This window comes from Mchenga conophoros, linkage group LG16 (assembly GCF_057382185.1).
Source record: "Mchenga conophoros isolate Kocher_MC1m ecotype Shallow Benthic linkage group LG16, M_conophoros_male_GT1.1, whole genome shotgun sequence".
In the NCBI taxonomy this organism is placed as follows: domain Eukaryota; kingdom Metazoa; phylum Chordata; class Actinopteri; order Cichliformes; family Cichlidae; genus Mchenga; species Mchenga conophoros.
In genome coordinates this window covers 39,759,881-39,775,352 of record NC_140541.1, presented here as the reverse complement: position 1 = coordinate 39,775,352, position 15,472 = coordinate 39,759,881, and the positions used below count along the sequence as shown (strand labels likewise).

Here is a 15,472-nt window from a genome sequence, read left to right as displayed (position 1 = left end):
CTTCATAGGTTATGTTTTCACTGAGGAGTGTAATATTTTCTGTGTGGTAATCCGTTGTGCTTAGAACCCTCGCCTCTGTCAGTGTGCAACAGAGTGGCTGTGGCTACACTGTAGCTTGCCATCACCTGTGTGTGAATGTGTGTGTGAATGGGTGGATGACTGGGTGTAAAGTGCTTTGGGGTCCTTAGGGACTAAGTAAAGCGCTATACAAATACAGGCCATTTACCATTTACCATTTAGAACAACAGTGCACCTTCTCTTGTCAGCTGGTAAAATAGTGATGTTGTGGTCTTTGCTCAGGGAAGTGACGGCCTTCTTTTCTTGTGTTTTGAGGTTAGACAGAGGGACATTTGCACTGGAGAGGGGTGGCTGAAACATTCATCCTGATTTGCTCTACTTTTGCAAATCAGGATGTGATGTGTTTGTGATAATTTCTTGATCCTTATGGCAGTTCCTGTGCTTGTGTTGAGGACCACTATAGGCGACTGCTGAGGAGAAATGGCAAAATTGAGTCCTTTGGCTAGCAATTTCTGTCTTCAGGTGTGAAGTCCTTGTGTTCTTCCCTGTGTTATATAGGTTCTGAATGGGAAGTAAGTAAGTAAGTTTTGGTTAGCTAAGTGTGGAATTTCCTGCATTGTCTTTCTTTTCCTTTAGAGTGTTGGGCCCGCTGAGTATTGTCCACAAACTTGTAAACTTCTTCTAAAATAGAAAAACCTTGTAATATTACAAAAAAGGGGAAGGAGGGAACAAAGATATGCTGGGGAAGAAAGCCAAAGGTTAATAATGGTTAATAAGTAAATGCAGACAGATATATAAACACATAGTGAAAATGGTAACCAAAGACAAAACACTCAATGCATCAATGGAAATTCCCCAGCAGTTCTATAAGGGGACTATGATAAGATGATTATCAAAACCTTGTAAGTGAGGAGCTAAGGGAGGATTCAGGGTTACTTAATCCAGCCCTAACTACAGTGGCTTGCAAAAGTATTCGGCCCCCTTGAACGGTTCCACATTTTATCACATTACAGGCACAAACATGAATCAATTTTATTGGAATACCACGTGAAAGACCAATACAAAGTGGTGTACACGTGAGACGTGGAACGAAAAGCAAAAACGAAAGTGTGAAGCCTAATCTTAAAAGTAGAGATAGTGTGTGTCTCAATCCAAACTGGAAGCTGGTTCCATAGAAGAGGGGCCTGAAAACTGAAGGCTCTGCCTCCCATTCTATTTTTAAATACTCTAGGAACAACAAGTAAGCCTGCAGAGCGAGAGCGAACTGCTCTAATAGGGTGATATGGTACTATGAGGTCATTAAGATAAGATAGGGCCTGATTATTTAAGACCTTGTATGTGAGGAGCAGGATTTTGAATTCAATTCTGGATTTAACAGGAAGCCAATGAAGGGAAGCCAATACAGGAGAAATCTGCTCTCTCTTTCTACTCTCTGTCAGGACTCTTTCTGCAGCATTTTTGATTAAATCTTTTCAGGGAGTTTTTAGGACTTAGTAGTCAAGCCTAGAAGTAATAAATGCATGAACTAGTTTTTCAGCGTCACTCTGAGACAGGATATTTCTAATTTTAGAGATGTTGCACAAATGGAAGAAAGCAGTCTTACATATTTGTTTAATTTGTGCATTGAAGGACATATTCTGGTCAAAGATTACTACAAGGTTCCTCACAGTGTTACTGGAGGTCAAGGTAATTCCATCAAGTGTAAGTATCTGGTTAGATACCATATCGCTAAGATTTTTAGGACCGAGTACAATAACCTCAGTTTTATCTGAATTTAGAAGCAGAAAATTAGAGGTTAACAATTTGGAATCTATTAGATAGGTATGACACAAACCACTGCAGCGCAGTACCTGTAATATCTACAGCGTGCTCTAATCGAATAAAGCACGCTAATAGAATATTATGGTCAACAGTATCGAACGCTGCACTGAGGTCTAGTAGAACAAGCACCGAGATCAGTCCACTTTCAGAGGCCATAAGAGGATCATTTGTAACCTTGTAACCTTGTTCCTTCTTTGTGATTTCTTTATGTTCACGTCGTTTTTTGCTGGTTTTTAGTTTGTTTTTTGTCTGTTTGGGAGCTGACACATTCTGTATGGAGATGGGGGAGAGGGGGATTTTGGGAGGAGAGAAGCTGCAGAGAGGTGTGTAAGACTGCAACTCTACTTCCTGGTCCCAACTCTGTATAGTCATATTTTGGGGGGTTTAATAAATTTGGCCAGATTACTAGAAATGATAGCTGCTCCATCCAAAGTGGGATAGATGCCACCTTACCAGAGAAATATGAGGGAATACTAGGATACCCACCCTGCCATAACAGGAAGAAGGGAAGAAACTGCAGAGAGCCATCTAAGACTGCACCTCTCCACCCTGGGTTTAACTCTGATAGAGTAGGTTTTCCTTAGAAGGTTTTATCTATAAAGCCCACATCATGTTCTGGATATGAGCCAGACCGCCAGCAATTTAGGTGTAATGGGAGCCCGGATGGACATGCTCGAGGAGGAGGTGGAAAGATGTTCACTAAAAACACTAGAAGCCATTCTTAAGAACTCTGATCACCCACTTTATAATACCTTTATGGAAAATAAAGATATCAGTGTTGGAAGACACAGCATTATTTGCGCCACAGCCACCAAGCGTTTCAGAGCAGACTTAGCATAATGGAAAAAAAGACAAAAACACTGGAAACTCAAACCGCTGGGTCATCAACCCAGGACTGTGACAATATATAAGCACACCATAAGTGTGCTTAGACTGCTTCCCTGAGAGTTGTTTTTCGATCTTCTCTCGATCAATCTTTTTCGATTATTTCATCTGATTACAAATATCTTTTCCCCCCTTTTATTTCAGTCTGAGGGGCTGTAACCTGTCAGAGAGAAGCTATAAAGCTCTGTCCTCAGTTCTCATATCCCCCTCCTGTTGTCTGAGAGAGCTTGATCTGAGAAACAATGGCCTGGAGGATTCAGCGCTGATGCTCCTGTCTCCTGCACTGGAGAGTCCACATTGTTCACTGGGAATTCTCAGGTCAGGATCCAATATTTTCCACTGATGACTATTTAAAACCTGAATTATTTCAATGCATAGATGCTTAACCATGTACAACTGTATCTTCAGATGTTGTTTGTCATATCTAACCTTTTATCTAACCCTGAAGAAGAATGTAGAGTTTATCTTACAAATACTACAATTATCCAAATTTAAGTGTTGTAAAAGAGTGGCTTGAGAAAGGGCTTGAGTCTCTTATAATTTAGTTGGTTTTTGGTGTAGTAATGTCTGTCCAGAGATGAGATTTATTTTGAATTTATGTTGTTAAAATGCAGTATAAATGACTATAGACAGAAGAGAACATGTACACTCCTTACCTAAACCTAGCTGAATTTAACTGCCCTGAATCACAGTAGCTGGAGGCCAGCTACTGAAATTCTTCAAATAAAGGCACTAGTGAAGGTTACTAAGGATCTTAATATGGCCTTAGACAGTGGACCTATCTCTGTGCTTGTCCTACTAGACTCGGGTACAACATTGCAAAGCACTGATCACAACAATTATTCACATAGATTAAGAGAGAAAATTCACACACAAATATTAGTCACAGGCTACCACAGGGTCCTATGCTGGGATTAATCCTTTTGATGTTATACATGCTTTGCATAATTTCTGATGGCTAAATTAAGAAGGTGACAATAAAATATATTCAAATTAGTTTTAAAGCAATTTCACACCATCTCTAACATCCAAAAGAAGCACATTTTTCAATCCTTATGACACAAAATATTGCTCACGGATCAGTTCCTAATTGTTTTTCAGTGCCAGAACCCAATTGACAGGCTGATAGATCCATTTTATTACTGTCCAAAGGGTCTATAGATTTAGTCTGTAATTAGTCATGTAAAGTAAAAACATACAATTCTACAAATGATTTCACCATGCTATGAATTTTGAATAATGACATGAAATTAAGTGTCATCTGTTTCAGGTGCAGCAGTAGGGGGTAAGTCTGAGATAAACTCATGGTTTGTCAAACGAAACCTGGCAGCAAGCAGGTTACGTTAAGTCTGTTACCACGGTAACTGAATCAGTCCTGACATTAACTCTCTTTCAGGAAAAAAGAGGGTTTTTTTTTCTTTCAGGATTGCAAAAACAGAGTTTTTAGCTAAATGTGCTTCATGAATTATTCTTGGATTCTGATTTGCTATGGTCAGACTGTCTTACAAAAACTAGCACTTTTGTTCTACATCCTGCTAAAATTTTGGTTGGAGGACTGGACTGTAAATAGTCCATTATCTGGGTATTACAGCCTGGTGGCATTATTTAGGCTGTGTTTCATGTATAGATTCTTTATAAGTGGCAGAGGAGACTTTGGGAGTGTTGAATATCTTGTTATGCTCAGTTTATCTCAAGGCCGAGAACATACCATGAATTGGGGCTTGTCCAGAATTTGAACCTAGGACCTCTCGTGCCACAAGTGAGAGTCATACCACTACAAGGTCCAGAGGATTAGGGAAAGTGACTGCAGGTCTGTTGACCTGCTAGTATTTACCCAGTATTTGTGCCCATTTCAATATCACATTTACAAAGAGTCTCAAACCACTCATTTCACTTCCTGAGACAAACAGTGATAGAAGGGTGTGTGTGTGTGTGTGTGTGTGTGTGTGTGTGTGTGTCAGATCATAAAATCCAGCACCAGGTAAACTATGAAGTTCAGTCTGCTGAAATCAAATCTGCTTCATATAAAGTTGTTGACTTCTATGAATAATGTATAATTATATAAACTCTTTAACAATATGTAACATGTGTCTATGCACTCAAGCACCAGACCATTTGAAACTCACCACTGTTTCTTCAGTGAACACGAACAATCAGGCCGTTATGCCCACAAGAAACTTCTGGTTACAGCAACTTCTCTTGCTTGCTCCCAAAACAACAACAACAAAAACACTCCCCCTCGCTTTCCCGTGTAACTCACCCGCCAATTTCCTGTGGTGCAGCAAAACATGACAACAATAAACACTACAATGCACAGACATAGTTCTGTTCACAGTCCAATACGCTTGTTACAATATTATAAGCTATATCAACTGATCAGCGTGTTTAAGCTTGGCTATCGTTCAGCTTTAGTAATGTCTGCTGTTGTATTACATCCATTAGGTTCATAATATATTCAATTTTCCTTCAGATAGGCTGCAGAAACCCACCCTTCACCCTTTTCAATTTGAGGGCTCATAACTCCTTTAAATGAAGTTTGGTTTACCTCAGTTCCAATTTCTGATTCTATGAGTCTTACCTAGTAAGTGATGGAAAGTTCAGTCAAGCCAGTATATATGGGTGAGGGGAGTTGCCCAGTGTCTTGTCTACTTCAACGATACAGGAAAACCTGACTAATCAGTCAGAGCCTAGATTGTGTTGTCTTTAATCTGGGATAGTTTTAGTGGCCTGGACAGTAGGTCCCCAGGAACTGGTACTCTAATGGCCAGAGTAGCCTGTGAAAGGTGTCTACTGTAAAAATAATCTAATACTCAGATTTATCCCTTTGCTGTATCACAAAAGATTTAAAAATGTCCACAACTTCGACTTTAATCGCAGGACATTGTATTACTATGTATTTGTATTTTATTATTAATTGTTAATAATTTTATTACTTGAAAAATTTGCATTTCCTTCAAATGTGCTTTGTGAATGCTGTGCAGCCAAAATTGTCTGCTGAAAACAGGTAAAGAAGCTGAGTTAAATATTAGAAAAGTTGCTGATATCGTAATAATTTTGCAGAATCGTAATAAATTAACAGAAATATGGAAAATGAAAAATCGTCAGCTGAAAAAAGCTGAAGTTCCTTCATAGGTACTTCTTGGTAAATGGTGAGAAATTGAAAATTTAGACAGGCAAGAAAGAACAGCAAGTAGATAAGCTAAGGTAAAAAATTGCATACGTGCCAATGTTTACTAATTTGGACACACAGGCACACACGCACCCACACACACACACACACAGGACAGGCAGCTTGAATCCACCAATGAGAGGCTGCTTCTGTCTGCTTCCTCAGGCTATTTTATACAGCATTATTTGTGTTTATCTTTTTATGATATTTTTTGTCCTCTTAGGTATCTGAGGCTAAGACCATGGTACTGCTTGTTGGGATTAATTTCTACACCCAACAGTAATTTTAAGATTAGTGTTAAGGTTCACATAATTGAGGAAGGAGAGTACAAACAACCAGGTCCAGAAGATCTTGGTCAAACAATTGATTTTAATGAATCCACGCGTGGGAAAACTAATCTGTTCGCAGACAGGAATTAATCTTTGACTTAAAGCATACACAGATTTTTATAGCATCAGGGTTTGAATTAATGACGCCCCTTCATACGTCACAGACAGAATATATACGCACGTCAAATCAAAACCACAATGACTTTTAACACAGTTTAAAGGAACGTTGTCTTCTATCTTCATGGCCGGTACTTCCTGTCACTGCCGGATGCTCTCTTGTCATCTTGACACCTCAGCAGCAGTTCTGCGACAAACTGCTCTTTTGCAACCCCAAGCAAAACATGATTAAACTTCCACCTATAAATGATTCTCTCTAACTGAGTGTGTGTGTGTGTCGTCCTCAAATGCTCTCTCAATTCACCCGTTGCACTTCTGACCTTTTACCAGACCAGAGGCTCATCCTTATGTGTAATAACCTAACCGAAACTATATGTACTTTGTTGAATAAATGTTTTAATCAAGAACCTCTACTAAGAGCTTAGTAAAAGAATATAAAAGTATAACAGACAATTTGAATAACCTAGTAATTCAAATAGCCTCGTCTAACCTGCTCCTCAGAATGACTTTCGGTTTCAGTTCTGCAAAGCCTCTGCAACTTCCTGTCAACTCCTGCAACTTAGTCTTTCTGAAAGACACACACACTGTTTAAACCTCTGAATACAATATCATTGCTGCAGATTATATTATTAATGCAATAGTAATGATGATGATTATTTACCAATAGCAGTAAAATAATTTCCCTGCTCCACATTAGCTTGTAAACAACAATTAGCTAATGTTGTTCATGACACTAGTGCTCTCTCATTTTAGTAATGTAAATATATTATGGCCAATATTAAATTTATTGTATTGAATAAAAACTTTACAGCAGTGAACTCTGTTTCAAATACTGAGATTCAGTAAAGATTCAAGTTGCATTTAAGGCGCACACTCGGCGGCTCGGCTCTACATTTCACTGCAGATTAGGGTATACACCCCCTGGTGTATACCCTAATCACCCTTGACTGTGTGACAAACACAGATCCAACACTATGTTAGGTGTGGCTGTGTGCAGGCAGGAATAGGACCCAAGGTGCAGACTCCAGAGACAGATGTAAACTCAAAAACCGTTTTAATGTTAAACTCAAATATAACATAACTGGAAACAATCAAAAAAATAAACTAATACCGGAGGACAGACAGAACACACAGCTTGGTAAACGGTAGATCGCGACACGGACACAGAGAAACACTGGGCTTAAATACACAGAGGGAGCAATCAGGGAATGGGTAACAGGAGGGAAACACAGCTGGGACAAATCAGAACTGACGAGACCAAAGAAGCGTAAACTGAACACACTGAGATAAGACACAGACCTTCAAAGTAAAACAGGAAACGCATAACACAGACTGAACAAAGACACAGGCTCATAAGCAGGCACTACAAAGGGAACAGAGACGTGGGAACAGGGCAGACACAAAACACTGACTGAAAACGGGGATATAGGAACTTAAGATACACATAGACGCGAACTAGACAAGGGGATACAGCTGACAGGGGAGACAGCAGCTAGAGAAGACAGAGACATAAACTATAAAACAGAACTCAAAGAAACCAAAGACTAGAAAGTATAAATAATATAATAAACTCAAAACCCCTGGGTCAACGACCCAGGCATCCTAACAGTACCCCCCCCCCCTTAAGGGCTGGCTTCCAGACAGCCCAAACCAAAACACCAAAATCAAAAAAAACAAAAACAACCCAACCAGGGTGGGCGGCGGGGGAAACAGGATGGAGGGCTCGAAACAAACCAAACAAGGAGCCAGAAACAAAAAAAAAAAAAAAAAAAATGCAAACACTGGAGCCCGGAAAGCAACAGAACAAAATACAGAAACAAAGTCCAAAACAACAGCACCAAGGCCCAGGCAAAGTCCAAAAGCAAACAAACAAAAAAGCTCACGAAAGGCGCAGAGGCCCATGCAATAGTCTCAAAAAAGTTCAGGGGGGCCGGCCCGGAGGCTGACAGTCCAAGAGCCCAGAAAACAGTTCAGGAGGCCGACCAGGCGGAAGGCACCGGTGGCGACGGAGCAGATCAGGAGGCCGGCCGGGCGGGAGGCACCGACGGCGACCGAGCAGATCAGGAGGCCGGCCGGGCGAGAGGCAGCAGCGTAGTTCAGGGGGCCGTCCATGACGGCGGCGTAGTTCAGAGGGCTGTCCATGACGGCAACGACGTCCAGTCATCGGCCGGACAGAACGTGCAGGACGAGCAGGCCGGACAGGACGTGCAGGACGAGCAGGCCGGACAGGACGTGCAGGATGAGCAGGCCGGACAGGACGTGCAGGATGAGCAGGCCGGACAGGACGTGCAGGCCGTGCAGGCCGGACAGGACGTGCAGGCCGGGCAGGACGTGCAGGCCGTGCAGGATGAGCAGGCTGGACAGGACGTGCAGGCCGTGCAGGATGAGCAGGCCGGACAGGACGTGCAGGACGAGCGGGCCGGACAGGACGTGCAGGACGTGCAGGCCGTGCAGGCCGTGCAGGCCGTGCAGGATGAGCAGGCTGGACAGGACGTGCAGGCCGTGCAGGATGAGCAGGCCGGACAGGACGTGCAGGACGAGCAGGCCGGGCAGGACGTGCAGGAACAGACAGCATGGAGACCTCAGGAGCAGACGAAGCTGAACACTCGGAGGCCGGACCAGGCGGAGCTACAGACTCGGGGGCCGGACCAGGCGGAACTGCAGACTCGGGGGCCGGACCAGGCGGAGCTGCAGATGCAGGACCAGGCGGAGCTGCAGACTCGGAGGCCGGACCAGACGGAACTGCAGACTCGGAGGCCGGACCAGGCGGAACTGCAGAAGCTGAGGCTGGACCAGGTGTAGCCGAGGCAGAGGCTAATGGCGGCTGGATGGGCTCCTCGGGCCCTCCAGCTGAGGTGGCGTGAGGCTGAACTGGCCCCTCGGATCCTCCAGCAGGAAGAGACGGCTGAAGCGATTCCTCGGACCCTCCAGCGGAGACAGGTGGCTGAATGGGTTCCTCGGACCCTCCAGCGGAGACAGGTGGCTGAGCGGGCCCCTCGGACCCTCCAGCGGAGACAGGTGGCTGAACGGGCCCCTCGGAACCTCCAGCGGAGACAGGTGGCTGAACGGGCCCCTCGGAACCTCCAGCGGAGACAGGTGGCTGAACGGGCCCCTCGGAACCTCCAGCGGAGACAGGTGGCTGAACGGGCCCCTCGGACCCTCCAGCGGAGACAGGTGGCTGAACGGGCTCCTCGGACCCTCCAGCTGACGAGGCGTGAGGCTGAACTGGCCCCTCGGATCCTCCAGCAAGAAGAGACGGCTGAAGCGATTCCTCGGACCCTCCAGCGGAAACAGGTGGCTGAAGCGGTTCCTCGGACCCTCCAGCGGAGACAGGTGGCTGAACGGACGACCGAGGAGAGGAGCGACGGTGACGTCGCTCCCTTTTAGACGAGGGAACAGGAACCGGCGGAGAAACGGAGACCTCCTCCTCATCCTCCGACCACACAGCCGCCAGGAAAAAGGCAGGCGAACGGACAGACGAACAAGGTCCCAGCTGGCGTGAGGAAGGGGAGGAAGCCTGCAGTGGCGATGAAGCAGAGTGTGCATTGTCCTGCGGCAGCGGTGGGGAAGATGTAGTGAGGGAGAGAGCAAGCTCACTAGCCCTGACCTGCTCTCTCCAGGCAGTTATGGTGTTCCCCAACTCAGTGTCTTTAGCGAACTGGCTAAGCTGGGGATTATGCCGAATGATGGCCTCCACCGCGCTCAGCCCCACTGCCATGGTCCTTAAATCCGGGGACTGGGCGATGCGATCGAGCAGGCGCACCAGCCGCTCCATCTCGCCGTTGAACTCAAAGGAAAAAGAGTCTGCAGGGTCCATGTTCTGGTCGCGATCTTCTGTTAGGTGTGGCTGTGTGCAGGCAGGAATAGGACCCAAGGTGCAGACTCCAGAGACAGATGTAAACTCAAAAACCGTTTTAATGTTAAACTCAAATATAACATAACTGGAAACAATCAAAAAAATAAACTAATACCGGAGGACAGACAGAACACACAGCTTGGTAAACGGTAGATCGCGACACGGACACAGAGAAACACTGGGCTTAAATACACAGAGGGAGCAATCAGGGAATGGGTAACAGGAGGGAAACACAGCTGGGACAAATCAGAACTGACGAGACCAAAGAAGCGTAAACTGAACACACTGAGATAAGACACAGACCTTCAAAGTAAAACAGGAAACGCATAACACAGACTGAACAAAGACACAGGCTCATAAGCAGGCACTACAAAGGGAACAGAGACGTGGGAACAGGGCAGACACAAAACACTGACTGAAAACGGGGATATAGGAACTTAAGATACACATAGACGCGAACTAGACAAGGGGATACAGCTGACAGGGGAGACAGCAGCTAGAGAAGACAGAGACATAAACTATAAAACAGAACTCAAAGAAACCAAAGACTAGAAAGTATAAATAATATAATAAACTCAAAACCCCTGGGTCAACGACCCAGGCATCCTAACACACTACAGTTAAATTTTGAGATGACACTACTATAATCAACTGCATTTCAGGTAGAGAAAGGTCTGCTTACAAAGTGGAGGTGTGTGTCAGAACTGAAATGGCCTATTCTTCACTTGAATTGTGTAGTCTGAGAATAGTTTCCATGCAGGATGCAGTGAAAGGGGTTCGGTTATAAAGTCATTCAAAAGAAAAGGTTTTTTTCATAAAGTGACAAGAATAGATAAGATACAAAAAATGGGAAAAAAGTAGAAAATATACAATGGAAAAAATATACACAAAAAATACGGCCGTGGCTCTGGCTACACACAGAAACAAAGAAAGGAATCCACGCTGTCAGCACTTAGCATTTGCCTCTCCTTGGCTTCGGTGATGGGCAAGTCACTGTACTCAGCTTCAAAATGCATATCATTATTTACGTATTCTCACTGCTGCTCCTACCTGCAACATGTATTTCCAGACTGTTATGGTCATTATTGTGCAAACGTCAAAGTCATCACTTCCTGATACTGCAGGTATGTTAAGCACAGCATACTGTGGAGGATATACCTGAAACTCTTCATGTACAGGGTGAGTGTCCATAAGTGTCAATAGTTTTAGTTCTAGGTTTGGAAACTGGACTTGCACAAGGTCACATTTGTGATCTATGCACTCCTTCAAAAAGTTCTACAGGGTGTGGTACCCTGAATGTTCACAATTCTGTAACCCATTTGTCGCCAAGTGTCTTGGATCCTATGCTACCTCAAGAATTGTGACATAAGAAAACCAACTGACCAACGTTTACAAGAAGGTACACTTTTTCATTTTTAAAGGAAAACATATTAGCTGCTTTCTGCTCTGAATATTCCCTGGCTTGCTTGTGTGCCTGTCTAAGCATATCGCGATGATCTTACAACCAGTCTGGTCTGTTGTCTGATAGTCTCTACTCTCCTGCCTTAGCAGTGCGCATAACAGACGTTGGGGGCCCCAACGTCTGTCCTGATACAGTAATTGAGGTATGAGAACAAAAAACCACTGGTCCAGATGAGTTCAGTCAAAACAATGATTTTATTGAACACACACGCGTGGGAAGATACACACCGTCACATCATCAGCATAGATGTCCGCAAGAAAGCACACTTCCAATGTTTTTTATATGTCAGGGTTTACGCCCCTTCTTGCGTCAAGCAGATACATAACATGCATAGATTACAGTTAATGACAGTTGCTACATTTCTTTTGTTGACAACCGTTAACATACTTAAAGGGCTGTTTTCAACCATCTTCATTCCAGGTGTTTCCTGTTGCTTGTTCTCTTCTTGCTTATCTTCTGGAACATCATGAGCACGTCCTGTCCCAACTGTGCTATGCAGGCACAAAATGCAGTTGCAAGAAACATATCTTACCTCTCACCTAAAAACTCATATATAATTCTTGTCTGTGTATGTAAGCGTGTTTGAATTGACCTTTTCTGCACTCTGTGACCTTTCACAATATGTCGTCTGAATGGTCTCGCCAGATGAAGCTTATAATCCTCAAAAGACTGCATGCTAACTCTTTATGAGCACATTTGCAATATGTATAAGAAAATGATTATGATTACTTCACTTAATAAAAGTTTTACCAAAATGTCACTACTCAAGCTTAATAAAAAATGATATATTTCCCACACCCACTACAAAAATCGTTTTTGTTTCCCTGGTGGGGGTGTTCCCTTAAATTATGAAGTGAAAACATTTAACACTGAGAGCTGACTTGTGTTCTCTAAGGAGTTGTCCTTGCCAGCAATAAAATTTGCAAAATTCTGCTATCTACACAAGGGTATCAAGGCAGGCGTTGCAGATTTGTAACAGTTAAAAGCTAACAACCTGATTACCCCACATACATATTTTATGAGGTTTTTCTTACTCAGAAGTACCACTGCAGGTATTCTTTTGTGCATTGGCAACAAAAACAATTTGAGCCTGAGAGGGTTAAATTTTCCAGTGTGATCAGAATGTAGCTTTTCAGGCACTCCATACTATATGAACCAATTCTTCAGCAAAACCTTAGCTGTAGTGTCAGCTTTCTGGTGTTAAGAAGGGAAAGTTTTTAGGAACTTTGTGAATACATCAGTGAAAACAAATACATTTTCACATACACCAGAAGCTGGTTTTAGTACTGTGAAAGCAACTGCTACAACTTCTAGAGGCCATGAGGCCAAAAATGCTTGCACAGGAGCACTGATATTACCCTGGGGAATCTTAGTTTCCTTGCCTGTTATGTGCATCAGCAGTATGTGTATGAGAGCCATGTAATGTCCATGTGTGCATGCTGAAAGAGACTGTGCTGGTCTGACCCCCCTCCTCCTTTCAGGGTGGAGCCTGCTGGAGTCCGATGGTTGAGACCAGGTCTGAGGAAGTGTAAGTGTGTTTTTAATGTGATTCATAAAAACAAAGCAGCACACATTCAACCATCTTCAAACTGTCACATCACTCATTCACATCTCTGTCAGGAGTCATCATCAAAGTGTCAATCAATGAACAGAGGATGGATCAATAACTGCAGCTGGATTGTGTTTGTTCTCTCCATCAGATTCCTGTCAACTCACAATCGACACAAACACAGTACACGAAAGACTCCAACTGTCTGACAACAACAGGAAGGTGACACATATGAAGGAGGTTCAGTCATATCCTGATCACCCAGACAGATTTAGTTATTTTTATCAGCTGCTGTGTAGAAATGGTCTGACTGGTCGCCATTACTGGGAGGTCGAGTGGAGAGGAGACGTTTATATATCAGTGAGTTACAGAAGAATCAGAAGGAAAGGAGACAGTGATGCCTGTTGGTTTGGATACAATGATCAGTCCTGGAGTCTGTGTGGCTCTGATGATGGTCCTCAGTCTGCCTGTCACAATAACAGTAACACATCCATCTTCTGCTCCTCCTCTGTTTCTAACAGAGTAGCAGTGTATGTGGACTGTCCTGCTGGCACTCTGTCCTTCCTAAGAGTCTCCTCTGACATTCTGATCCACCTTCACACCTTCAACACCACATTCACCGAACCTCTTTATCCTGGGTTTTATATTGGTCCTGGTTCCTCAGTGTCCTTCTGCTGAGTTTAATGTAAAGAGTGTCCTCCTGTTAGAGAAACAGAGTTAAGTCTGTACATGTCTCTCTCTTTCACTCAGAAACACATTTTCAGATTAATGGATTCAATCAGTTGATGTTTTGAACTGTTCTAAATGATTCCTTGTGAACGTCTTCCTCTTCCGTCCTTTAAAGATGGATGCTCCCATTATTCCAGGATCCACATGTTGTTTTTCTGTATTTTTCCATTTAAATCTTTACAGTGAATATCAGTATGTTGTGTTTCTCTGAAGCTCAGTTCACAACTACAGTCTGAGCTTATTAAAATGAATCCAAATGTTTGATTTCTCTTTCTTAATGGGATGTTTCCAAACTCTCCAAATGCTCTTACTGTTTCACTCATAAATGTGTAAACATTCCTATATAGCATTGCATATGGTCCTATGAGCTAAATAAAAAAAAAGACTTTTATTAATCATTTCTTTTCTTTGTGTTTTGTCATTTTTCATGTTAAATAAACTTGGTTGCTTTCTGTTAATGGCCTGCATTTGTATAGCGCTTTTCTAGTCCCTAAGGACCCCAAAGCGCTTCACACTACATTCAGTCATTCACCCATTCACACACACATTCACACACTGGCGATGGCAAACTACATTGTAGCCACAGCTGCCCTGGGGCGCACTGACAGAGGCGAGGCTGCCGGACACTGGCGCCACCAGGCCCTCTGACCACCACCAGTAGGCAAACATTGTTAGGTGTGGCTGTGTGCAGACAGGAATAGGACCCAAGGTGCAGACTCCGGAGACAGTCGTGAACTCAAAAAGGCTTTAATTTGGTACTCAAAATATAACATAACTGAAAAAACTCAAAACAAACTTAAACTGGAGGAATGACAGAACACACAGCTAGGAAAACGGTAGATCGCGACACGGACACAGAGAAACACAGGGCTTAAATACACAGAGGGAGCAATCAGGAAATGAGTAACAGGAGGGAAACACAGCTGGGGCAAATCAGAACTGACGAGACCAAAGAAGCGTAACCTGAACACACTGAGATAAGACAGAGACCTTCAAAGTAAAACAGGAAACACATAACACAGACTGAACAAAGACACAGACTCACATGCAGGCACTACAGAGGGAACAGAGACGTGGGACCAGGGCAGACACAAACACTGACTGGACACGGGGATATAGAAACTAAGGATACACAGACGCGAACTAGACAAGGGGATGCAGGTGATAGGGGAGACAGAGCAACTAAAGAAGACAGAGACAAAAACCATAAGACAGAACTCAAAGAAACCAAAAACTAGAAAGTATAAATAATATCATAAACTCAAAAACCCTGGGTCAACGACCCAGGCATCCTAACAAACATGGGGTTAGTATCTTGCCCAAGGATATTTGGCATGCAGCCAGGGGGCAGCCTGGGATCGAACCACCGACCTTCGGATTAGTGGCTGACCTGCTCTGCCACCTGAGCTACAGCCACCCACAGCGTTGTGTTAGGGTTGAAGAAAAAGAACCTGTCCCTCCCGAAGGAGGAACAGGGCGTGCACGGGCCATCAACCCCGATGGTCCACAGCCTCACATCCCTCTACCTCCATAAGTA

The 15,472-nt window shown here is 43.7% G+C and overlaps 1 protein-coding gene across 1 annotated transcript in view; it reads left to right on the top strand.

Moving 5' to 3' along the window:
- Window positions 1–14,330, top strand: part of LOC146557348 (NACHT, LRR and PYD domains-containing protein 3-like) — a 193,094-nt gene extending 178,764 nt beyond the window's left edge. The window contains exons 16-18 of the mRNA XM_085248399.1: window positions 2,869–3,042; window positions 13,139–13,185; window positions 13,358–14,330. Of these exons, the coding sequence (XP_085104525.1) occupies window positions 2,869–3,042; window positions 13,139–13,185; window positions 13,358–13,884 (748 nt within the window). The 3' untranslated portion in view covers window positions 13,885–14,330. The remainder of the gene's footprint in view (window positions 1–2,868; window positions 3,043–13,138; window positions 13,186–13,357) is intronic.
- The last annotated feature ends 1,142 nt before the right edge of the window (window positions 14,331–15,472 follow it).